At 52.5% G+C, this 26008-nt stretch overlaps 1 protein-coding gene across 3 annotated transcripts in view; it reads right to left on the bottom strand.

Moving 5' to 3' along the window:
• Nucleotides 1-22995, bottom strand: part of LOC115637733 (discoidin, CUB and LCCL domain-containing protein 1-like) — a 65313-nt gene extending 42318 nt beyond the window's left edge. For all 3 annotated transcript variants that reach the window (XM_030539285.1, XM_030539286.1, XM_030539288.1), the window contains exons 1-2: nt 22900-22995; nt 7774-7995 (exon numbers count right to left, since the gene is read on the bottom strand). In XM_030539285.1, coding sequence (XP_030395145.1) covers nt 7774-7995; nt 22900-22987 — 310 coding nt within the window. In that variant the 5' untranslated portion in view covers nt 22988-22995. The remainder of the gene's footprint in view (nt 1-7773; nt 7996-22899) is intronic.
• Nucleotides 22996-26008: the final 3013 nt, after the last annotated feature.

The following is a 26008-nucleotide window of genomic DNA, read 5'->3' as shown; positions in this document are numbered from 1 at the left end:
GTGGAGTTTTAGGAATGGCAGCAGCAGTGGCTACTGCAGCTGTAATCCACACACCTCCTGGGTGTGATGTTCTGTCCCCTCTCGTGGCACCAAGACCACTTAGAGATGAAGGCGTCTACAGCCTGAGCTAGGGGCCACATGGCTTGAGGCTCATGCATTTAGTTCCGGAGGCCCCAGGTTCGATCCCACCCGCCGATGACCAGGGTCTGTCAGTGTTACACAGCTTTAAGATCTGGAGTGCTCTGGCTGGCAGGCTGGTCAGCCGGAAGCAGGATCATTGGAGGGGCTCTCTCTGGTCTGTTCTTCATTGCGTGGGGCCAGATGTCCAAAGAAACCCAGGACACCACAGCTCCCATCTCTCCCAGGAGTGATTAACTCTTCAGATCTGCTAGACGGTTCCCAATGGGGGCTGCCGGATGCTGAGCTCTAAGGAAAACCCTGGCCCTCATGTCAGTGGGTAAGATCTACTGATGGATCACTCCCTCCCATTCTCTCAAACCTGCCCCCCACAGCACACTGTGGCATTCTCTCTCCAGCTGGACTTTCTACCAGAAAGGTAATGTGCTGATGCTCCTTGGAGATCATCCAGTGTAGGAGCTCGGCGTTGAGGAGACTTGGGATTATTCAGGTGGGAGCCCAATGAATTGCCAAGTGCGTTCACCAAGGAATGTCCCTCTATGGCCAGTGATCGCGTGGTCGCCAAGAGCTTTGGTGGTGGGATAAGCTGGCCAGTGACGGACATAAACTGAATATCCAACCAGACCACCTTAACGACCTAGCCAGAGATGGATTCGGGTTGCTCTCCATCTGCAGAAGAGGCTACCTCCCTTTGGGACTTGCCATGCTGGAGGATGGTTCAGCACTAGCAGTGGGGAAGGCTGACTCAGCTATATCTTCTCTAGCCCGTGGGACAACCCAAGTTGGATCCTAACTTGCCCTGCTGTTGGTGTCATGACTCTTGCAAAGACCGGCTGCTACCCGGGGCCGGAGCACAGTGGCGTGAAATCTCTCATTCCACACCGCTTGCCTCAGCTGTGTGGAGTTTGCCAGCTGTGTAATTTCCCACAGCAAACAAAAACCAACCATGCTAAGGAGACTGGAGCCAGAAGCTGCTCTCCTGTCCCAGCAGCACGCATCCTGCCGCTCCGAGCCCCAGCTCCAGCAGATCTTCCACAATCGGAAACCCTCTGCAACCCGCTGAACACAACACGCAGCCAGGAAAGCTTTGCTCCAGGCTAAAACTTGGCACAAAAGTCCCAGCCTGGGAGCAAGGATCTGTTTATAGTGTTTGTGCCAGTCAGGAACAAGAGCCAGTGTGGGGTGAGCTATATGGGAAAAAAAATCCAAGCGAAACTTACACTCTTGTAGCCAAAAAATGGCTTCAGTGGAAAGGCTGCACCGGTCACAAGCTGACCTACTGGGCCAAATTCTTTGTTGGTGTAAATTAGTGCCTCTCCAGCTCTATTTAGAGGAAACCAGTGACTGTAACCCAGCGTTCTTGAGCAACCCTACAATAACAAACCACAGCGTGGTGCGGCCTCGGCTTTCCTGAGCAACCCTACAATAACAACCTGCAGCTTGGTGCAGCTCAAGGCTTGTGAGCAACCCTACAATAACAAACCAGTGTGCACATGCATGAAAGAAAGGGAATTTTTAAAAGTATCACAAAGGAGACCAAATTCCATTTCAAGATATTATCAACAGATAGAAACAACCCATGTCCAGCGGAGCACACCCCCCACCCCCGGCACTCCCCCACCCACTCGAGAGAGAGGCCCTTGGAGAGTGATTGCTGCCCTATGGCCCCATCCCTTTTGTCGGGTAGATCAGGCCTTGCAAGACGCATTAAAAATATACCGGCCACATGCAGCAAATGGCTCCCTGATTTGTTACCATATATAGGTGGGGGGAGGAGGGGGGATGACACTGGAGCGCAGGGAGGCTCCATCCCAGGGCTGTTACAAACAGCCTGTGAAATGTCAGGAAAATGGCAAGATCTCGCCAATGGTTTAAAACAAATAAATCTGTCTTCCTCCTGCTGCTGTGAGTGTGCGGGAATCCATGGTCAGAGCCGCCCTTGGCTGCATGCAGTCTGCTGCCCTTGTAGCTGGGGGGAAGCATGTGTGACTTTCTGCCACCTCTTTGCTCTCCCAATCAGTGGGGGCCCCGCAGCTGCTTTAACTCATGGCCGCCTGCAATGGCCCCGAGGCCCGTTGCAAAGGCTGGGGATTGCTGGAGCACAGCGGGCTCCAGCCCTGCTCTCCTTCTGGCATGGCCCTGTGCTGGTGGCAGTGGGGTATGCAGCTTACAGCTGCATCCATGCCACCAGGCGAATCCCCCCTTCATCAGAGGAATGCCCACTGGCTGGTGCTCAAAGCAGCCTGGCCCAGGGCCATGAATCTAGCCCACCAACCTTAAAGAGAAGCTTGTGCCTTCCTCTCATGCTGGAATTTGTTGCTCTCGAAAGGGAAACCAGGGCCTTGTGGGGCTGACTGTCCCCTTGCACTGTACCGTGTGTCGTCATTTACATCTGGGCAATCTGAGTGCACCTGCCCTGGTCAGCTTTATACTCACTTAGGACAGGTAGGGAAAAACCTCATAATGGACAGTTAAGAAATAACCTACTCAGAGCAGAAAACGCTCCCCAACCTCGAGCCACTGATGACTGGCTTTGCCCTGAAGCAGCAGGGTTTACACCCAGTACACGCTGTTTGTCTTTCGAAGGCAGCTGTGGATTTCACATTTCTGCTCCGCATTCTTGGCTTTGGTGAGATCTAGTGGCAGGGAGTTCCACTGGCCAATCACATAGCATGAGAAGAGTACTTCTTTGAAAAGTGCTTTTTGTATTTTCATTATCACCACGCCCTCTATACAAATGTGGGGGCTGGGAAGTGATAATCCCCAGCTCCCTGAGTACATCACGGGCCAGGTTTACAGCATGTCAGGTGTGGAGCTCCACTTAAAATCGGCCCTTAAGTGTCACAGTGGGAGCACTTGAAAATCTGGCTCTTATTTTGGTGCCTAAAAGGGCACTGAGCTTGAAGTCTGTCTCTAAGGTGACACAACTACTCCTATTCTTTTTATGGTACTTATATGGCTCTGTTACCCTAGTAGCTGTGAACCTCACTGTCTTCAATGTATTTGCCCTCCTACCGGCAGGGCAGTATTACTCGCCCCATTGCACAGATGGCAAACCGAGGCCCAGAGACACTTGGCCCAGGTCACACAAAAAGCCTATGGAAGAGCAAGGGCTCCAAGACATAGTCTAGTCCCCTAACCACTGAACCATCCTGCCTACCCTCACACCCTGATACTATTTCCCTTTCAATGAGGAGAGCAGGCCGGCCCTGACAGTCAGGTCACGAGTCTGGGACTTGGGAGACCTGGGCACAATCCCCACTCTGCTACCGATTCCCTGCGTGGCCTTGAGTTAGTTACTTAACCTCTCGATGCCCCCTCTGGGCAATGGGGATGATCGCATTGCCCTAGGCACAGCGCTGAGGAGAAGCCATTCAGGACTGGAAGGTGCTCCGATACTAGGCATGGGAGGGCGCAGAAGTACTCGGAGGGGTGAGGGTGGAGGAGACTGAACACAAGGGGTTTTGAAAAGAGTCAAAGCCAGGGGAGGTAAAGCTTTAACTCCCACGTGGGCCGTGCCCAGTAACGCCGGGAGCTCTGCAGAGCCCTGGGGCACCCGGGGCGGCTTTAAGCGCAGGCCGGGGTATTTCGGAGTAGGAAAGAAACCAGGCGGAATGGACTCTTTTAGCGGCAACGGGGCCCTTGGCAGCCACATGTGGTTCTGGCTCCTAAACATTTACTCAGCAGTTCACACGGAGTGAACTGCGCCTGCCAAGAGAAACGGAGCGGCAAAGGTGACCTGCCAGGGGAGAGAAGTGGAGTTTGTGCCCTGCTTTGCTCCTCTGGGCTGGAGAAAGGGCTGAAAGGGGGTCACCCCCCACCCCATCCCCCCCTGCTTCTTCTTTGCCTTGGAAACACTAATGGCTTAGAGCAGAGGTGGGCAAACTATGGCCCGCGGGCCCGTCCTGCCCAGCCCCCGAGCTCCTGGCGCGGGAGGCTCGTCCCCGGCCGTTCCCCTGCTGTCCCCCCTCTCCTGCAGCCTCAGCTCACTGTGCCGCCAGCAATGCTCTGGGCTGCGAGCTCTGGGGCAGTGCAGCTGCAGAGCTGGGGCCTGACCCGGTCTCTGTGCTGCATGGTGGCGGCAGCATGTCCTGGCTGTAAGTGAGCAGGGGGGTTGGATAGAGGCAGGAGAGTTTGGGGTGCTGGTCAGGGGTGTACCTAGGGGGCAGGAGGGAAACAGGGGGTTGAATGGGGGGTCCCTGGGGCAGTCAGGAAGGAGTGGGTTTGGATGGGGCAGGGGGCAGGGGTCCGGGGTTGGGGTCCATCAGGAATGAGAGGAGGGGATGGATGGGGGGGCAGGGATCTGGGGGTCGGTCAGGGGACAGGAAGAAGGGATGGTTGGATGGGGCAGTGGGGATCTGGGGCGGTCAGGGGACAGGGAGAAGGGGTGGTTGGATGGGGCAGGGGCAGGGGCTGGGCTGGTGGTGTCCATCAGGAATGAGAGGAGAGGTTGGATGGGATGGTGGGGATCTGCGGGCGGTCAGGGGACAGGGAGTGGAGGGCTGTGAGCAGGGGTCCCAGAGGGGCTGTCAGGGAATGGAGGGGTTGGATGGGGCAGGAGTCCCAAGAGTGGGGACAGATAGGAGGTAGGGGCCGGGCCACAACCCCCTCCCCAACTGGCCCTCCATACAATTTACGAAACCCAATGCGTTCCTCAGGCCACAAAGTTTGCCCGCCCCTGGCTTAGAGGGATTTCATGTGCAGGCCCTGGGACTAACCTGTCGGGGAGAGTTCAGAGGTAGGACAAATCCCCGGGATGGTATTTTACTCAATATTTGGTAGCCAGTAATTCAGGCTCCCTTGTTAGGGCTTGGGGTCCAGTCTTCCACTGGGGGAAGCTTCATCCCATGGCAGGAGCTGCTGTGTTCATGGCACTTCCCAGCAAGGAGCTCTAGCGCCAGGAGCGTCCGAGTCGCACAAAATGCAGCTCAGCGTTAATGATCCCTGCAAAAGTGGGGAGTTGCCAGTACGAATAGGCATCTCCAGTCCCTCTCCAGGCAGGGGAGCAGTATGTGGCCCCCGCACGAGGCGATGGAGGAGATGGACGTGTGAAGTGAGGACCACGTATGTGGGGTGCATCCCGTGGTGTTGCGTGGGCCGGGGGGAGGCGGGGCAAGGCCAAAATATCTACTGCTGCAGGGCTCCTTCTATCCAACCCCATGGAGTCTACCCACCAACGGAGCTGCAGCAGCCTGCATAGCGCAGCTCCAACGCTGGGCTGCTAAACTCGGCGCCAGATCCCCCACATCCAACCTCACTGCTGCCGTCAAGGTCACTGTGGGGGTTGCACGAAGGGTGGTGTGAGCTGGGGCAGCAAAGCCGATGGGTCGTATTCTCTCCTGGGGTAAACTGGAGCAGTTCCATAGAGGCCAATGAAGCTGCCTTGATTTCCCGCAGTGGACCCCAAACCCTAACAAGGGAGCCTGAATTACTGGCTACCAAATATTGAGTAAAATACCATCCCGGGGATTTGTCCTTCCTCTGAACTCTCCCCAACAGGGCTAAATACACTGGGGGGAGCCCTAGAGAATAGACTGTAGGAACAGTCCTGGCCCTGGGGGATGGACTCAGTGATTTAATAGGCATTTTCCATCTCCAATTTCTATGGTTATTCAGAGACACATTTGATTTCCCTGCAGTGACCCTCTCCTGTGTCCCTTTGACTGAGCACAATGGGGCCCTCTCTTCGCTGTGCACTCAGCTTCCTGGCTGCTTGTCACTCTGTGCCTCTTTGTCGGGCAATTCCCTTCCTGCTTCAGGCTGTGCCACTCCGCGGTTAGCTCCGTTTCCTCTTGGCTCGGGGCTGCTCGCCTCCCCCTCCTATGGCCTGGGCAGCCTGTTGCGTGAGTGATCGGATTCTGGGAAGACAGACATCCCCCTGGCAGAGATTTCCAAAGGTTGTTTCTCCCTCCCTCCACAAGGATTTCTCTGCAGGCAGCCGCTGCTCTGCCTGGCTGGTCAAATCCCTCTTACGTCCATTGACTCTCCCCCCGAAAATCCTTGCAATATTTGGGCAATTTCTCAGCAAAGTTAATTAATTTGTGGACACATCTGTTCCCATCCCTGCATCCTTTCCCCTCTGTCATGACCCCCCACATCCCATATAGCTCCTCTGTAAAAAGATTTTCTTGAGCTTCTCTTATCTAGGATTTTGCGTAACCCTGGTTACAATGCTTCAGTCGGATCTGAGCCCCACTGGGCTGGGGAGGGGTCTGTTCCCAGTTGCAGACTTGAGACCTGGTAGCTCAGGCCTTTGATTGCTGGATCGTGGCCAGAGGCTGCAGGGCTGCGCGCTTTAGTTTGGAAGCTGGAGATGCCTCGGTCCCACTGGGGGCACGTGAACACCAAAAGGCAGCAGAACTGGCAGAACAGCACCGGCTGGTGGGGTTCAGAAGTCAAGCCACAGCCCGTGGGTCCATACTCCGTGTGTCACTGGGTGCCTGTCCCAAGCCATCACCTCAGGGCTGGCGCTACCATTTAGGCAGCCTAGGCAATCGCCTAGGGCACTAGAATAATTGGTGGGTGCCGTTTTGCCGGAAGGGGCGGCAGGCAGCTCCAGTGGAGCTGCCGCAGTGGTGCCTGCAGAGGGTCTGCTGGTCCGCGGCTCCGGTGGAGCCGCCGCAGTCCTGCCTGCAGACGGTCGGCTCCTCGTGTGGCTCCGCTGGACCTCCCGCCGGCACGACTGCGGCAGCTCCACCAGAGCCGCAGAGCACCGGACCCTCTGCAGGCACCACTGCGGCAGCTCCACTGGAGCCACGGAGCACCGGACCCTCCGCAGGCACCACTGCGGCAGCTCCACAGGAGCCACGGGACCAGTGCGTGGGGCGCCGAAATTGCCGGCCGCCTAGGGCACTCAAACCCCTAGCGCCGGTCCTGCATCACCTGCTGGGAGTTCTGGCCAGGATCAATGGAGAAGGGGCACCAGAGGGCAACACTCTTTCAATCCATGGGCTCCACCCCGAGCCTGGGTGATTCCTTTGGACAAAGCTGGTGGCTCAGTGGGGATCGCAACAAGGATTCTCTGAGCTGGGCCGCTGGGAGCAGGACTGGCCGTACCCTAGCAGAGTATCGGGCGCTGAGACCCCTGAAGTTTGGCATCTTGCCAAACACCTGCTCAGGCAGAACCCCCTTGAAATGAACAGGTGGCGTTGGGAGCTGGTGGGACAGGGACTGGGTCTCCCTCCCTGTTTGCCCAGCACCCAGCACCCTGATACACTATAATAATGGATCAAGAACCTGGAGAGCAGGCTGCAGCCCAGGCAGCCCAGCGTAACACTGTGATTCTCCCCTGTGGGGGCTAACTCACCCCTAAGGGCTTCCTGTTCTCCTCCAGCCGTGCTGCATGCAGCCAAGGGGTCCACACAGCACAAGATCCCCAGCCCACCCCCACACGCCTCTCCATCCAGTCCTGCTCCCTGCACAGATCTCTGCTGACGCTGTGCTCTGGGCACGCAAGGGGGTGCGTGGTCTACCCAAACCCAGCCCTCCCTGGTACTGCAATGGTTACACTTCGCCTGCGGCGCTCTATGCCCACTGAGGGAGGCAGGGAAAAATCCCCCCCGTACGCCCTGCAATGTCGTGCTTTGGTGGTTGCCTCTGCCTGTGCGGCGAAAGCTGTGCCAGGGAAGTCCTTACCGTGGCTGGTGCCATCGGAAGGGGATGAGAACAGCAAGAAGCTGGACGTGCAGCGTTGGGAGGATTCGATGTCCATGTCCCCGAAGGCCAGGAGGAGAGAGCTCCCTTCGGCTGCCTGGATCCTCCACTCGCAGGCTGTGTGATTGGGATACGTGCCAGGGTAGTTCTTGGAGGTCAGCGTCCCACTGTGAGGCGTCAGCACGGTGTGACCACATCCGTCCCCTGGAACACAAGGAGGCAGGGTGAGAGGCGGCCGGACGCATTTCAGACACCAGCGGCGCACATGCCTCTCTCAGCTGATACATCGACCATGATGCAGCTCAACCAGAAATGGCCCCTGCGGTCCAGGCACTAACTGACCCCTCAGAGTCAAGGAGCACCCAGAGTGGGGTTTCAGAGAGGTAGCTGTGTTAGTCTGTATCAGCAAAAACAACGAGGAGTCCTTGGGGCACCTTAGAGACTAAGAGTCTCTACATCACTAAGAGTCTCTAAGGTGCCCCAAGGACTCTTCATCGTTTTTGAAAAAGTAGGAGAAAGTGCTGGTCTTAATTTCTCCATGTCTCAGTTTTCCCACCTGCAAAATGGGGGTAGTAACATCCCCCAATCTTGCAGGACTGTTGGCAGCATCAATTCAGCAGTGTCTGTAATGTGCTCTAGCAGCTTTGGTGGAAGGTGCTACAAAAGATCAAAATCTGTATGATTTCTTAGAATTATTAATAACCCCTAACTTCTAAGGACTTGTCTACACAGGGAAATAGCCCACAGTAGCTCATATGCAGAGTTGTTGCAGCTGTGTGGGTCCCAGGGGATTAGAGAGACAAGGTGGGGGAGGAAATATCTTTTAATGGACTTCTGTTGATGAGTGAGACAAGCTTCCGAGCTCCACACAGATCTTCTTCAGGCCTGGAAAAGGTACTTAGGCCATGTCTACACTAGCAAGCTTACCCAGTATGGCTGTACCAATGCAGGCGAGTGGCTGGAAGGTCACTCATATGCTGCTCACTGCTAACAGGAGAGAGCTCCCCATTGACACAGCGCTGGGCACGTACCACTTATGCCGGCGAAATATATGTCGCTCCATGGGTGTTTTTTCCCACACCCCTGAGCGACATCAGTTTTGCTGGCATAAGTGGTCGTGTAGAAATGGCCTACAGGTAGCCGGGCTCTAAGGAATACAAGCAAAAGTGTCATCTACCTTTCTCCTCTTCAGATGCGTTCAGCTACAGATTTCAGGGCTTTTAAAATCAGCTTAAAAAAAAAGTCATTGGAAACCAATGCGTGTGGATGAGAAAACAATTCAGTGACCTCACTCCTGCCATATCTATTTAGACGCGTGTCTCTCTAATCAGTGGGTTGTCTACAAATGTTATTTCTTGTTCCAAAAGACAATGTATTGCTTCATTTCTCACCACACGTGGGAGACCATTGCATCTGCCGTTTTCCCAGTAGGTTTTAATGTAGAATTGTGCCAGTGATACAGTTTAACGTTTCTAGACGGTCTCTTTCTATAAGTCTATAATATATAACTAAACTATTGTTGTATGTAAAGTAAATAAGGTTTTTAAAATGTTTAAGAAGCTTCATTTAAAATTAAATTCAAATGCAGAGCCCCCCGGACTGGTAGCCAGGACCCGCAGTGTGAGTGCCACTGAAAGTCAGTTCGCATGCTGCCTTCAGCCCGCGTGCCATAGGTTGGCTACCCTTGTGATAGACAAAGGATGGGGGGGGGAAACTGAGGCAAGGAGAAGCAAAGTGATTTGCCTGGCAGAGGCAGGAATAGAAGCAGTCTCTCCTGACTCCTAGTCCACTAAACTGCACTGCCCCTTCTCCCATACCTTTCACCCAAAAGTACACTACAAACTTTGGTTGCTATGGAAATGCAGCCTTCTTTGGGGTGGGTCCATACTTGCCTAACCTCAGGCGTTTGGCCTGAGACTCAGCCTCTGATTCCCCTCTCGTTTGCATTTACACTCAATGACTTCAGCAGAGCTAGTCCTGATTTCCACCAGTGTAAGTGAAAGGAGGAGTCCCCGAGATCTCAGCACTGCAGCTGCATGGGTGTCATTTGGACCAATTCACCGCCACATTACTCCAGTATTACACCCCAGCCTAACTCCCCTGAAACCAATGGACATCCCGTCTGTCTCAGCCGTTGAATTTAATGGAGTTCACTGGCTCTAAAGACGAGTAACAGAGAGAAGAATCAGGCCCACTGCGTAAAACAGAGGAGGACTACGGAGAGGGGTCTGGATTAGACCAGCTGGAAAGCGAACGCTCATTGAACTCCCAACTCCCACCATTCTCTAGAGTCACTTAAAATATTTTCCTCATTAAACATCCTTTTCTGGGTAATTTTTCAGGCCATAGGGCCAAGAAACATCTTGGGAACTAGAGTGCGGGGACCAGCAAGCCTTAAAATCCCAGATTTTTCAGTTCTCCCCTGTGGCCAGCCATGGATGAGATAAAGAAGCTGGATGATCTTATAGCTAAGGGACTGGGGCAGGGCTGGGACTTGAGGGCCCTAAACTCCATCCCAGAGTCCCTGTGCGGCTTTAGGTAAGTCACTTAGGGTGAGATTTTTAGAGCTATTCACTTCTCTCTGCCCGTTTCCCCACCCACCCTTTGTCTGCCTTGTCTAGTAAGACTGTGAACTCTTCAAGGCAGGGACTGTCTCTCACTCCTTGTCTGTACCGTGTCCAGCACAATGGGGCCCTGGTATTGGTTGGGGGCCTCTGGGGCCTATTGCAATGCAAATAATACACAGTGAAAAGAAGTCACTTAGGCTTGGCATGTAATCTAAAGGGGAGGGCACACAACTGGGAGTCAGGACACTGGGGCCAGTTCCTGGCTGTCCCAGTGAGCTGCTGGCCACATAGGCGCTGACTCTGTGGGTGCTCCGGGGCTGGAGCACCCACAGGGAAAAATTAGTGGGTGCTCTGCAACCACCAGCAGCCAAGCTCCCCTCACCCCCCCTCCTGAGTGCACTGCAGCCCGTCTCCTCCGCCTGCCTCTCAGCACTTCCCACCCGGTGGCCGCCAAACAGCTGTTTGGCAGCGTTAGCACACTGCAGGAGGGAACGGGAACACGTGGCACTCAGAGGAGAAGGTGGGGCCGGGGATTTGGGGAAGAAGTTGGAATATTGGCAGGGGAGGGGGTGGCGTTGTGGCGGGGACTTTGGGGATGGGGTTGGAATGAGATTGGGGCTGGAGGCAGGGGGGGGTTGAGCACCCACGGGAAAGTGGGGAAGTCAGTGCCTATCTCGCTGCTCTGTGCCTCTGTTTCTCCTCCCACCCGTTGTCTGTAAATTCTCTAGGGCAGGGCCTGGCTCTCGCTCTGTGTATATACAGAACCGAGCACAGTGGGGCTCTAATTTTGATTGGTGCCTGTCGCTGCTACTGTGATACAATGATAAAGCTGGGCCTGGCAGCTGTTTGTTTTTTGCCGCTGCCTGAAAAACTTAAAACCACACTGCCCTTCCTCCTTCCAGCTTTCTATCTGGCAGCGCTGACATGTGGTTAACCAAAATTAGGAATTCTATCCCTTCATACATTACAGCTCTGCCACCAGCCACTGATCACAGAAGAGATACCATGGGCATAGGAGAACGTTAACAACCCTATCAGAGAAAGCAAGTTGGCTCCCTCTTGATCTTTGCAAACTGAGTTTGGCCCAGTGAAACCAGACTGATCACTTTCTCTCCCCATTCCTGGTCAGTTTCACTTTCTGGGTCTCTTGCACTACCAAGCTGTTGTGCTTGCCTGCTTTCCCACCCCGACAGAGAAATGCTTCCACGTAGGGAGAAAAAACTTGATTTGGTTTAAATAATAACCATGTCTAAAAGCCCACAGCAAGAAAAACCACTCTTCATATTCACTTTCACAGCCTGATCCAAAGTCACTCGAAGTCTTTCCATTGATTTCAGGGGACTTTGGCTCAGGTCCTTGTCCCTTTAAAAAGAGGAAATAAACAATGAAATAAACAATTTGGGGCTTACACTAAATTGACGGTGCCCCTAAAAAGCAAAACTTGAAGAAGGAGGGAGGTGACCAGGGTTCTGCCAAGATGTTCTATTCGGGGCGGGTCTTTTCATCAACCACAGACTGGTCCTGGCCAATAGAGGCTGAGTGTGGTCTCTGGAGCTCATTCTTTGGGTGGGTACAAATCAAGTGCTTCTGATCAGGAGGAGAAAAGACTCCATTATCCTCGCGCAAACGGGTTCGTTGTTTATTTCCGATAACGCTGAGGCTGCTGGGAGCTCATGAGCCAGGCTGCTGTCCCAGCCAGCACACATGCTTTTCAGCCCCATAAAGCCCCCAGTTTTGCCAGCCACCCCCTTGGCAGCCCGTGGTCCGGAGTTGCTATAGCACACGCTGGCTGGGGCAAAGCCTTTAACAGAGGAGCCACTGTGTGGCCAAATATCAATTAGGTCCCTTCTCTTGCTTGTCAGCTATTGTGCAGCCTGCATTTCAAATGAAAGCAGCTGCATCCAAAACCAACCATCCCCATCTATTGGCAGCAGGACAAAACAGAGACATTGAAGGCGTCCCTTTGCTTGCTTGCTGTTCCCTTTGCTTTTCTCAGCCTCTCGCAGAGAGATGAGACCCCAGCGCGCACAGCTTGAGAAAAACCTTCCCGCAAGAGCCGCTTGTGGGAGGCCAAACTATTATTCTTTGCACATCGGCAGGCACTCGGCTCTTGAATGCCAAAGCAGGAAGCTCCCGTGGTCCGGGGCGACCTCCGGCAGCCCTCGCAACACCATCCTGCTGCGAAGGAGGCTGGCCAGAGGGAGAGGAGCGGACAGCTGTGTTCTGGACAGCACTGCATTCACAAGCAGACGTAGGGCTTGATTCTAGTGTCATGGAGTTTGGGTGACACACCTGTCCCTCATTTCATTGATCCGTCTTAGGGTGACCACCTGTCCCTTATTTTAAATGGTGTCCCTTGACCATTTTTAAACATTAGCTGAAGCTTACAACAATTGCACTGTACACTAGAGGACAGTGGAAACGTATAGAAATGAGAGAAAAATCCATGATATGCTAAAGGAAATAGTGTTTCCCTAAAATGTCCCTTAAAAGAAAGTGTTGTCCCTTATTTCCATCCAACCCAGGTGGTCGGCCTACATGGCATAAATCAGGAGTCACGCCGATCTCTCCAAACCTGGCACTTCCCTGGTAGAGCAAGCCAGGAGAATACCATCAATTCTGGGAGAGTCAATGCCACTACTCCAAGCTCAGATGCCCAGAGTGGATTCCCACAGCAGCTAGAAGCAGGCCCTGCCTGTCGATCCCAGGGACAGAGGAGGAAAGGGGTGTGTTTTCCCTTAGGAAAAAAATAGCTTGCAGAGGTTTACAGTGAATTTGGAGCAAATTCCCTGATTTCCCCACAGAACAGGGAAAGTCTGGACTGTTACAAGAGGCAAGCTCTCCCCTCCTGCCTGGCTGATGAGCCCCCCGGTCGCTAGGCCGGCAATCGCTAGGCAGTGTTCAGCCTCCTCCATGATTCATTGAGTCTCTCTCTGTGAGGCAGCACCAGTGACACTGGTTTGTGTGCGATGGACTCCTGCCCATGAGGCGCTGAGCTCAAACCACCATCTCCTTTCACAGAAGCCTGTGAACGGCTGCCAGACGGGAACAACTGCTGGCCACGTCCAGTCCCGCAAGGCACTGCCAGCGCTTTAACCAGGGGCTCCTCCAAAATGGCCATCTCCCCCCTTAGCCTTTGAAATGCCCCGGATGGATGCCAGGGGTGTGCGTAATGCAGAGCAAGGCGGGTGAGGAACTGGGGAATCCAGTTTAAAATGCTCTCACCCCACCCAAGGGCGAAGGCAGCATCCCCAGGCAGACTCCTCTAGGAGCTTGTGCTTTGCTGGTTACATTTACACCAAAAAAAAAAAAAAATCCTGGGCCAGACCCTTGACAGGTGTTAGCCAGTACAACTCCCCTGACGTCGGCAGGGCTGCACTGATTTACATTGCCTGAGGATCTGACTCAAGCTGCATTGCTGATCAAGTCAGCTGGCCTGTTTTGCAGTGAAGGGGCACTGTGGGGGAATCCTACAGTGACAGATCTGGCAATTTCCTGCACTATCTTTGGGAGATCTCACTGTATTAAGATGGTGGATCATTGTGGGCTAGGGCTTATCTGTAATTCCATGTGGGAGGAAGTATAGTGTGGGGTAATGCAGATAATTTCACTCAGGTTCTAACACTGCTACGGAGGCACCCTCACCTGGAAAGACCGGCATATATTGGTTCAGACTGGATTCTCCAGAGACCAACGGCTGAAGAAAGGACTTTTGGATGAACAGCCTGAGTTTAAACTGACGCTGGGCCTTCTTTTTGATGCAGCAAATGGACAGATCCTTCTGTCCAAGAGGGGCCCCCATCCTTAGGGAAGGGCTAGGACTGACACCTGCCAGAGCTTAAGGTGGGAGTTGGGCGTGATCTCTGGTAAGCTTATGAGCATGCATGTCGTTTCTTTGATTGTTTTTATATGTTTTCTCTGTCATGCTTTTACCTTAAGAATAAATGTGCTTGCTTAGAAAGAGGTGTAGGGTAACATAGAGCTCTGGGCAATTACCTGGTCATTGCCTTTGGAGAAAGCAGAATGCAGATGCAGGCCTTTTAGGCAGTCTGGCTTGCTGCAGATATCACAGTGCAGGCAGGGAGCTGTGAAGCCTGGAAAAATCCCAGTGCAGAGGGAGAGACGCGAGTCCCCGTCCAAGAGGGGTGAAAGCTGGGGAGCCAAGAGCCTAGAGTGGTTGTCTTTGTTGGACCACAGAGAGGGTAGCCCTTAACTTTGATGCTTCCCCAGGAGAAACATTGGTTGAACTTTTCAAAGCCAATGGCGGGATGTCCCCACATGACCCCCATTTGCCAGCAAGTGGGTGTCACTGAATCCCCTCGCGGGCTTTGCAAATCTCAATCACTGGGCCCGATTCCCATCTGCGTTGCACCCTGCGTCACCACCGACACCTGTGCTCAGAGGGGTAAGTCGCTACCACCAACGCTTTCTGATTGAGCAGCGCTCTACACCCATGCTGATCAGACATCACGGATTAGCACATGGTGCAGGGTGGTGGCCAGCCAGGCTCTTCCTGTCTGCTGTTTGGTGCACTCTTGGCCAATTCAGTGGCACGGAATTTGCTTCTCAGCAGTAGATTTCTGGATAAGGGGGAAAAGCAGGAGGTGCGGTGATATTCCCACCACCCACCTGATATTTGTATGGGAAAGTCCTCTCTAGCAAGGAGGGCTTAACGGAAGCCAGAGGTTTGGAGAGGGAGTGGGGGTAACAATTCCATCAGCGCAAGGGAGGTGACCTCCATCACCCCTTTATTTAGGGCAGGGGTCAGCAACCTTTCAGAAGTGCTGTGCCAAGTCTTCATTTATTCACTCCGATTTAAGGTTTCACTTGCCAGTGCTATACATTTTAATGTTTTTAGAAGGTCTCTATAAGTCTATAATATACAACTAAACTATTGTTGTATGTAAAGTAAATAAGGTTTTTAAAATGTTTAAGAAGCTTCATTTAAAATTAAATTAAAATGCAGAGAGCCCCCGAACTGGTGGCAGGACCCCAGGCAGGGTGAGTGCCACTGAAAATCAGCTCGCGTGCCGCCTTCAGCAGACATGCCATAGGTTGCCTACCCCTGATTTAGGGGGTGGAAATGTTACCAGGGAGTTAGTTATAACTGGAACTAGGCTGAATCAGACCCAGTGCCCTAAACGGGAAAGTCTCCCTGGTCCATTCCCAACCTCAGCTGTCAGGTCATCCCGTCAATTTCTTTTTGAGTTAACTGGAAAAAAAATCAATGTAATTTTCTCCTGACGGGGAGCACGGCACTTTCGGGAATTGCTGACCTGCTGCACAGATTGAAGACGCAGATGAATGGGATTAATGTCATAAGGTGAGAGTTTAATCAAGACTCAGGGAGCAGGCGAGGGTAATCTGCTTGGCCAGCATGATGCCGAAGTATATCCAAAGCGCGCTGTAGATTCTGGCCGTGCGCCGCTGTGGCTGTGTTATCTGCTGCCTTCCAACTCCCATGGCAGGAAGCATTTTTGTTCCAGAGCAAAATGCCTGGAGCATATTTATTATCCAATAAAGAGAATGGGGGGGGGCACAGAGACTGCAAAGGAACGGTGGCAAGAGATGTCCAGTTTGTGGGCAGCCATGTGGGGGCTGCCCAGCCACTGGCTTGGAGAAGTCAGAACAGACTAATGGGGATTCACCGGTGTTGGAGAGGACCTGGCTGTCAGCGGTTGAACAAACCCACTTCAGCAGAAGACCAGAGACAGGCCAAGGGGAAGCAACTTCACACTTCTTTTTTCATCCCCTTTTCAGGCCCTCCTCAGATACCAGGGACGCCCTATGGACTGCAGCTCCGTGTCCTAGAGCAAGTCAGTGGCAGATTTAGGAATAGAACCACGGAGCCCTCGCTTTGCCTTAAGCCAGGAATCCGGCTTCCCCTTTGCTGCCCATGTTCAGACAGCAGAATAGGCAGCTCCTAATCTGGGGGGAGTTTCTCCCTTGTCTGGCTTGGCTGCAGAGGTGCAGGGTTGCTTTTGGAAGAGCAGTGGTGGGATGGGAGATGGAGGTATGGAGTTAGAAGAGCCGCCATCACCCCTCCCTCTCCGCCTCTGCCCCCTGAAGATCCTGCTGCTGCAGCTCAGAGGAAGATGGAGAGAGAGGGCCAAGAGGAGATTGGCTTGGGAAATGAAGCCCCTGTAAAAACACCCAAACCCTCCCTAATGCACATGCTAAGCACACATGCCAGAGATAAGCCGAGCTCCACACCTGTGGCCAGGGATTTAATTTCAGGACTCTGCTGCTTATGAAGATGCTATCGGGTGTCTGATAATTGAAAAATGAAAACTAATAAGGCATTTAACACTTGGTGCCTGGGGAGCCCTGCTGATTAATTACACCCCACTCTCCTTGGGGCTCCGGGCCTGTTGTAACTGGAGCAGGGAAAATGCTGCTGAACAGCGATCATGAATAGTCCTTCCCCTTTTAACAGCTGGTTAGTTCCCTTCCCTTTCAGTGGTGCGGGCTAGTGAAAAGAACACTAAACTGGGGGAGTTGGGAGACCAGCTTTCTGTCCCTGGTTCTACTACGGACCTGCTCAGTGACCTTGGGTAAGTCCCTTCATCTTCCTATCCCTCTGTTTCTTGTCCCGCTCTTTGTCTGTTTAGACCATGAGCTCTTTGCAGGGGCTGCATCTCTCTATGTGTATGTACAGCTCCTAGCACAATGGGTAGAGCTCTGCATATCCACGGACCATTTTTACGGATAGTGGATCAGATGCAGATACAACCATGCAGGGCTCTACTCACTGGCGGCACCTGGCCTGTGGTGTCCAGATTGGGCAGCCCGGGGCCACAGCATGCTTGGGGCCAACAGCCAGTGGCTGGGGCTGGGCAGCAGGTCGGAGTCTGGGTTGTTCAGCACCCGCTTGCCATGCTGCTTCCTGTCCAGCAGCTCGGGCCCCTCGAGCAGCACCAGCACCCCCACCACGCCCTGGGCACAGCAGTATCTGAATTCTCGGGGACTAGATGGCTCAGGAGACAGGCTCATAAGCCATTACTCTTCCCCTATAAGACACCAGATGCAGCCACTGTTAGCCAGGAGTGAAAGCTTTCACAAGAGCTCATCTCTGACATGAGTTTGGTGGGTCTCAACCCAATTCTTAGAGAGAGAGTGTTCGCATCACACAAACCCACTGCCACAGAGTGACAGAGAGACCACAGTCCAAATGGGCCCTGGAGACTGAACTCTCCTCTTATGTCTACAGGTTAGGGATGAATGGATATTGGTGGGGTAGGTTGGGGACTGGCAGCCTCAGCGGGGGAGTATATCCCAGTGCCCTTGTTGTGCTGGTACCTCGGCTCCTTGTTTCCTGCTGTAAGTGGGTCACTAGAAATGACACAAACGTTCTTGTCCCTACAAAGAGGGAATTTGCGGGAAAGGCTCTTTGTATCCCGGTGACCAGAGCTTAATCATTTCCTGCTCCTCTCACCTGCCCTAGTCACCCATTTACCTGCTGCCTCTGGAATGCAAATTTTCTTGATCAGCCTCTTGGGGTTTGCAAGGGAGCAAGCCAGTGAAAAGAGTCCATCAGCTGTTATCCAACAAAAGAAAGGAGCAATTGTCTTTCAAAGCATCCAGTCATCTTCATCCTTCCCCCCTTCCATGGGGGCTCCCACCCAAGGATTCATACAAGGGATCCAACCTTCCCAGCTCCTGTCAAACCTTCTTGCAATCCCGCCTTTTCATAAGGAACATGTGCACCCCCAACTTCCCACCTGCTGGACCTGCCTGCAACACCCCTGATGATCCTGTCTCATACCTTCCCAAACTGCAAAAGCTGTGGAGCTATGGAGGAAGCCAGCAGAATTCCCAGTTTCTGCAGAATCCCGATTCCCACGGTCTGGGGGTTATTTTTTCCTGATATGTAAAAAACTCTAACTGAACTTTCTTGTTTTCCCGGCACACTTGCATCTTCCTGGGTATATTCAGCAGGAAAATGCTTTCATAGTGTTCAGCAGATTCCTGCCAGGATATTTGCTACAGGATGCAGGAAAGACAAAACACAACACTGCATCTCACTTCCTTTTGGTTCCAAGCTACAGCATCAAAACCAGGCAGCACTTGCATTCTGTAAGGTCAATGCTAGATGTCTATTGCCTCGGTGTGTGTATGTGTATCAATAGGTTAATGTCTAATTTATTTACTTCCAAAGGCTTCCTTTCTACGAACCAGTTAGCGCCACAAATATTTAACCCTGAAATCAGCTTACAGCTTTAAAAAAGAAAATCAAATGCAATTTATATGGAAATCTACAAGAGGAAATGCCCTGTTCCCTTAATCTGATCCTGTTCAGAGGACTACAGCGTACTCTTAACTAGTGCTGGGCAAACTGGTTTTGGCCAAAAACAAAACAAACAAAAAAAGCAGGTGTGGAGACCCTGAACTATTTTGCAACTTTATGTCAATTTCACCAAACTGTTCGGTGGGGGGAGGGGGAATACCCCAAAATTGAAACTTCATTTTAACATTTTCTAAACTTTTCCATTTTTTGGTTTGAAATAAGTTTTTGTTTAAAAATGTCCTTTAATTTATTTTTAAACCTGTCAAAACTGTCTTAAAATGCTCTGCGTGTTAACCGAATGTGTCATTTGACCACAAGTGAGTTTTTGGTTTTGACTTTTCAGCGGAACAGAAGTTTTGCAAAATGTTGGTTCATCCCAAAACTAATTTCCCTGCCTTCCTTGATTTTTTTTGAATTGATGGTGAACCTAAAAATCTATTGCTTGCCCATCTCTACCCTTAATCCATGCACAAGATGCCATGGACAGCCGAAATCTCCTGCGTGGCTCATGTGTTTCATACCAAACTCCAACCAGGCTAAATGAAATTTGCAAACCTTTTCATGATTATGGAGACCAAGCTGCGGTCTAGTGAACTGATCACAGCACAGAGTCAGGAGACCTGAGTTCTCGTCCCACCTCTGCTACCGATCCTCGGTGCAACCTTGGGCAAGTCGCCATCCTTCTCTAACTTTCCCCCTCTGCAAAATGAGATGAGGATACCCATTTATGTGAAGGGCTTTAATATCTATGAATGAGAAATGCTGTAAAGTGCAAATTGTTATCAGCATGGTTGTAGGCGTGAAATCACATAAAATTCACTCGCTTCACACAGTTACCAGATGAATTTCACTGGAAGTATTTTTGGGCTCATCCAACTCCCAAACTCAACAGTCAGCAAAGCATATGTGAACTGATGCAAACAGGGGGAAAAGGATTTGTACGAACCGCTGCGAACTGGAACCTCTAAGATTTGCCCAGCTGTTAACCATAAGCTGTATATATCCTCTTAGCGCTGAATTCAGAATCAGGCCTCATAACACTACCGGTCCACAGTCATGGCTCCATAGCAAAGTCTGCAAGATCCACATCTTGCGTCTCCGAGGCCCTGGGGTCAGAGATGAAACCGTTGTACTACTAGGTATTAATGTGTAATGCGGGATGCCCAGTCTAAAAGAGCAGATAGCAGCAGTGAGCAGCTGCAGCGCACGCAGTATATGTGAGGAGAGGATATCGCTGTTTGATACTGACGAGCTTTCACGGTAGAGACCTGAAAGGGTAAGAGATTGGGGCGGGGGGAAGAGATCATTGCATCTGTCCAGTGGAGGGGGCAGAAAAGCACATTTTCTAGCTCATTCATTCATTTCTCTCTTACACGTTTCCTTCACACTTGTGTTTTCCCACCATTCCATCCAGCCTGCTCCCGGTGTCCCCACTGGCTTCTTATAGTAAGATCATGACAGCCCCTGACTTGAGATTCGGACTGGAATAATTGACAGTTGCCGTGGTTTAATTATCGGAGTATAGAAATGCTAAGTCTCATGAACTCTCTTGTTATTTGGCTAAGCTAAATCAGTTCCCCTCCCGCAGAAAAAAGAAGCCACCCAGCTTTTATGCTGCTCCTTTCTATGTAACCGTGTGGCCCGTTCCTGTTGCCACTGATGTCAAATGGAATGGAGGGCCTGATCCATGCCAATGGAAAGCCTCTCATTGACTTCTATGAGCTTTGGATCAGGCTCTGAGCCATTGACTGGAGCAGATGGGTACCCATGCCTACCAGTGCCAGGCCAGACCCTGAAAACCCTTACCCATGACAGCGGTCCTTATTCACTGCAGGATCTAGCCTGAAAGATGCTCAGCACCCCTCAAAGATTTAGTGTGAGTTGGGAAGCAATCAGTACATCACCGGATCAGGCCCACAAGCAAGGAGCAGCTGCTCACAAGATCAGTCGGGGGGTGCTAAGGGGAACAGAAAGGGGGTTATGCAACAGCCACCAAGTTGGCCGGCACCCTTGGGATCGAACCGGGGAGCAATGAACACACACGGAGCAAAAGCGCCTGCCGCACGGCTGCGACAGACTCGTCTCCTCAGTGGGTCGGCACAACACACTCTGCAGCACACTCACCAGTGGGTTACACTTGTTCCCCTTTTAGGGAAGGGTTACAGGGCCACCTGGCAGACTGTTCCCCATGGCATTTACGCTCTACTCCTCCTCCGCCTTGCAGCTCTCAACACCCTTCACAACCACTTCCTGCATTGAATGAAGCTTTGACAACGTGCTCGGGCCGTACAGGCTGCAAAGCTGAGCTGGTCCCTGCCCCAAGGAACGTGCTGTCCAAGAGACAACCCCCGAGGAGACAGGACACGCAGGGTGTTCGCTTTGCGCTTTGCTTCCCTTGCGTGTGTTGATGTCTTTTGGGCAGTTTCCGAAGAAGTGAGGTTTTAAGAGGTGGCTGAATGAGGAGAGTGTGAGGCCTGGTACCTGGGCTTTGAAGGTTGATCCCATCCGAAGGGGCCATGCAACATTTAAGCTGTGTCTACACTGCAGAGCTGTGCCGGATACAGCCCAGTGTAGACAAGGCATGCACCGACAGAAGGAATTTTTCTATTGATGTAGGAACACTGCCCCCCAAACAACAACTGCTATGCCAAATCGGCAGACCTGCGTCTGCATTGGGCACTTTCTCAGCATAGCTATGGTGGTGGGGGTTGGGGGGGGGGTGTTCACGCCCCTGACTGATAGAACTAGGCTGGTATGTTTCAAGTGTAGATCAAGCCTGAATCTGGCCAACTTCTGCTGTACAATTCAGTCACTATGGGGTATATATATTGGTCACATGTTTCATTCCTATGTGTCCTTCTATAGCAGTGATTTTCAAACTTTTGTACTGGTGACCCCTTTTGCATAGTAAGCCTCTGAGTGCCACCCCCCCTATAAATTAAAAACATTTATATATTTAACACCATTACAATGCTGGAGGCAAAGCAGGGTTTGGGGTGGGAAGGCTGACGGCTCATAACCTCCCCATGTAATACCCTCGCGACCCCCTGAGGGGTCCTGACCCCTAGTTTGAGAACCTGTGTTCTGTAGCTTTTCATTCATACAACACACCGAGGAGTCTCTGGAAATATCCACATCTTAAAAACCAATCAATGTAGACTGAGAAAGAGGCATTAATACGCAACCAGCGTATAAATCGCCAGTCAAGTCCTCTATGTGCATGAAAATGGACAGCAACACACACACTATGGTCTTCAGCATGAGTTGCCAAAACTCCCCTTGACGCCAATGGGAGAGTTTTGGAGGAACAATCATGCAAAAGCCAGAGACGGGTATTCTGACCTCCTACTCCAAATACCTCACACATATACACAGGCACAAGCGCACACGTCTGTGGGGTAACAGTTACAACCCACTGAAATTTACAGCTTACTGGGTTTTGCCTCATCAGCAATGAACCCCCACTTGGTAAGGCAACTCCCATCCTTTCCATGTGCTGTAATAGTTATATGGCTTTTTGTATTTTTCACTCCATGCATCTGATGAAGTGGGTCTTAGCCCACAAAAGCTTATGCCCAAATTAATGTGTTAGTCTCTAAGGTGTCACAAGGACTCCTCGGTGTTTTTGCTGATACAGGCTAACACAGCTACCCCTGGAAACCAGATTTTGTTAGTGATTCAGTTTCCAAACAGTGCAGATACAAGGAGACCCGCCATGCCAAAGATTGGGGTGATTCGCCTGGAAAAAGCACACTCTACACAGAGACACTGACTCCATGGGTGCTGCGGAGCTGGAGCACCCAAGGGAAAAAAATAGGGGGTGCTCAGCACCCACGGGGGCGATCAGCTGTCAGCCTACCTGCCTGTGACAGTCCAGCGTGGACTGGCCACCCATTTGATTCCCGCAGGCGCTTTAAAAGAGGCAATAGCGCGCACGTTATAGTTATGTTGCGGGTGGCCCCACGGAGCCCAGCGCGGAGCCAGGGCAGTGGAAGCAGCTGGCGGGAGGGAGGGCTATTCCGTGCAGCAGACCCGGTGCATTTCTCTGCCGCGATGGGTCCGATACGGGGAGTGGGCTCTCCCCCTTTAGCCCGAAGGGGGCTCTGCGATCCCGGCCCCGCTCCACCGCTCTTGCTGGGCAGAGCCCGGACCCAGCTGCCCCTGGCGGGGGACGCTTCGCCCCACCCTGCCTGCCACTCGCAAACTTTTCCTCGGCAGCCGGGAACTTCTCCCCCCTCCCGCGCGGGGACTCACCGCTCTGGGCGCCGGCCGGCGACACGTCCAGCGGCCGCAGCAGCTGGAACAGCTGGAGCAGCAGCGGCGCCCGCAGCCGGGAGCGCATCGCAGCGGCAGCCGCAGCCGCAGCCGCAGCAGCCCGGCCCGGAGTGACTCCGGCCCCGCAGCGCTGCAGCGCCCCGGGCCGCTGCATCCCGGCGCGCGGGAGTCTCCCCGCCCCTCCCGGGCCATTGGCTGCCGGCGCCGGCCCGGCCCTGGCCACAGGCCTGTCCCCGCTGCCAATCAGCGGAGAGCGGGTCCCGGGCTCTCCCCGGCCGTGCCCTATTATGGAAGCGGGGCGAAGGCGCGGGCAGGGGCCGGGGCAGGTGCGGGAGCTCGGCTCTGCCAGCACCGGGACGTGTCACGCGGGGAGTGGGACGTGGGAGCGAGTCCAGAGCGGCTGGCGAGGAGTGGGAGGCGGCGATCTGCCAGGCTGGGCTGTAAAGTCAGGCAGAAACCTCAGATACCTGCACCCTAGAGCAGTGGGTCTCCGCCAGGGACACCCGGAGGTGTCTCCCACACCCACACCCCTAGATCAGGGTTCTGAGTGGCAGCCGTGTTAGTCTGTGTCAGCAAAAGGAAGGAGGAGTCCTTGGGGCACTTTAGAGACTAGCACATTTATATAGATCTTCCGACTGTGTTTGCCACTGCATGCATCCGATGAAGTGGGTTCTAGCCCATGAAAGCTTATGCCCAAATGTGTTAGTCTCTAAGGTGCCACAAGGACTCCTTGTTCTTTTTACCTAGATCGGTGTTTCTCACCAGAGGAGCCATTACCCCTGGGGGCTGCGAGACAGGGTTAGGAGGGACTCAGGCCTCTGAGTACGGAAATGGGGATAGTACCCGGGAAAGGTTGAGAACCACAGCAAGAGAGCAGCCCATCAGTGATGGAGTTTGAAAGGAGAGGGGTCCCTTCCCCAAACTGATCCCCTCCCCCCAGCTTTGGGAGAGGATCAGAATCCAAACCAGGATCTGCACCCAAAGGTCACAACTGAAACCACTATCTCTATAAGAGTGAGACACCCCTTCCTCCCCCCCACACCCGCTCCATCTAGAAGCCCCCAAACATGAACAGAAATCCGGGATGGGATGGGGGAGCGTCTCTACCGAACAATATTTACATGTTGGTATTAAGTGTTTTTTAAATGCACCCCGTGACCGCATTTGACGGCCATCACGAGTTTTTCTTGTGTCCACAACTGCCTGGACAGTGATTGGGGTTGGGGTAAAGGAGCAGCCCTACCCTCTCTTCCTTCCTGTTGTTCCTGGATGCAACCCCCAGCAGGGGTTGGGCCCTGTTCCCCTCTGGAGACACGTGGGGCACAATGCTGGAGGAGCAGGCAGCCAGTGAGTTCCCCACCTTCCCAGATGAGGTTTGGGCTTCAGCCCTGGGGTGGGGGCTTTGGGCTCTGATCGTGGGGGCTTTGGGCTCTGACCACCTCCCCTGGATCCCTATCCAGGGTTTAATTTGCCCCCAGGCTTGCCAGGGCTGAGTAAGTCTGCTGTGAAAAGTGATACTTGTATGTTAGTTAATATCATTTTTCACACAGAGTTACTTACTAGCTAGCAATAAATAAATTACAAGGATCTGTACGTGTCTGTGTGCATATTTATTTGTTTTTCCTAAAGCTAAGTAAGTATTTTAGGGGAATGTGTGAGAGCGGCCACCAGTAAGAGTTGGTGGCCGCACTCTGAGGCCACCAGAAAATTTGTCCTGAGAACCCAGAGTCACCATGGCCTGGAGGAAGGAGCAGATTCCAAGCCCAGAAGGGACCAGTGTGATCCTCTATCTGACCTCCTGTATAACGCAGGCCAGAGAGCCTCCCACAGTAATTCCTCCAGCAGATCTTTTAGAAAAACAGCCCATCTTGATTTAAAAATGGTCAGTGATGGAGAATCCACCTCGACCCTGGGTAAATTGTTCTAATGGTTAGTTATTCTCACCGTTAGAAATGGATGAATTACTTCCAGTCTGAATGTGTCTAATGTCAGCTGTCAGCCGTTGGATGTTTTATACCTTTGTGCACTAGATTGAAGAGCCCATTATAAAATATTCGTTCCCTGTGTAGATGCTTCTAGACTGTGAACAATCCATCCCTTAACCTTCTCTTTGGTAAGTTAAATAGACTGAGATCTTCGAGTCTATCACTATAAGACAGGTTTTCTCATTCTTTAATCATTCTGGTGGCTCTTCTCTGTAGAGCCCTGCACAGATACAAAAATGTCTCTCCACATCTGATCCACAATCTGCAAAAATTGTCTGTGGCTATCCACGGATTTGCAGGGCTCTACTTACCATGGCCAGGCTGAGGCTCCGAGGCATCCCCCTGCCAGAGCCTGGTCGAAGAGAGAGCGTGGGCAGCCGTTGGCAGGTGGAGAGACCCAGGCTCCCCACAACTGCCAGTGCAGCACTCCCCAACCTGGCTCTGGCTGAGGGGGGCAGATTTCCTGGTTACCATGACCATTTACCTGCTGATTTTAGAAAGTCTAACTGTAGTCATTTCTGTTTAACATCCTCCTAGTGAATATTAGCAGAATGGAAAGCGTGTTCTCACCACCGTCAGATGAGACTGTGTCAGGATTGGGAGCCAGGCAGCTCTGAATTTGGATCCTGGCTCTACAATTCGCTATGTGGCCTTGAACAAGGCACTATGGGGAAAAGTTTCCACTCGTGCAGGATAGTTCTGGTTTTGGGAGCTGCGTCTGAGACCCCTTGAACCTGGGTTTCAGAGGTGCTGAGCACCCACACTTATTTTAAGGTAACTAGGAACAGTGGGTGCTCAGTGTCTATGAAAACCAGGCCTAAAGAGTCTCAGATTGGGCACCCAAAGTCACTGGCCGAGTGACTTGCCTGAGGTCACACACAGAGTCTGTGGCACAGCTAGGGCTCTAGAACCCAACTTTGTGTCAATGGAAACTCCACCGGGGGTGGGGGTCAGTGGTACAGTGTGGCTCTGGGCTGGTCCTGCAGCAGGGATTACTGCTTGCACATTACTTAGACGAATGAATGAATGAATGAACAAATGCACTACAGGCGTGCGTCCCCTTCAGTCAACGTTTATCCCAGTAACCAACGAGCAGATTCCAG

The sequence above is a fragment of the Gopherus evgoodei genome, chromosome 20 (assembly GCF_007399415.2).
Source record: "Gopherus evgoodei ecotype Sinaloan lineage chromosome 20, rGopEvg1_v1.p, whole genome shotgun sequence".
Classification (NCBI taxonomy): Eukaryota; Metazoa; Chordata; order Testudines; family Testudinidae; genus Gopherus; species Gopherus evgoodei.
This window is presented reverse-complemented; position numbering and strand designations above follow the sequence as displayed.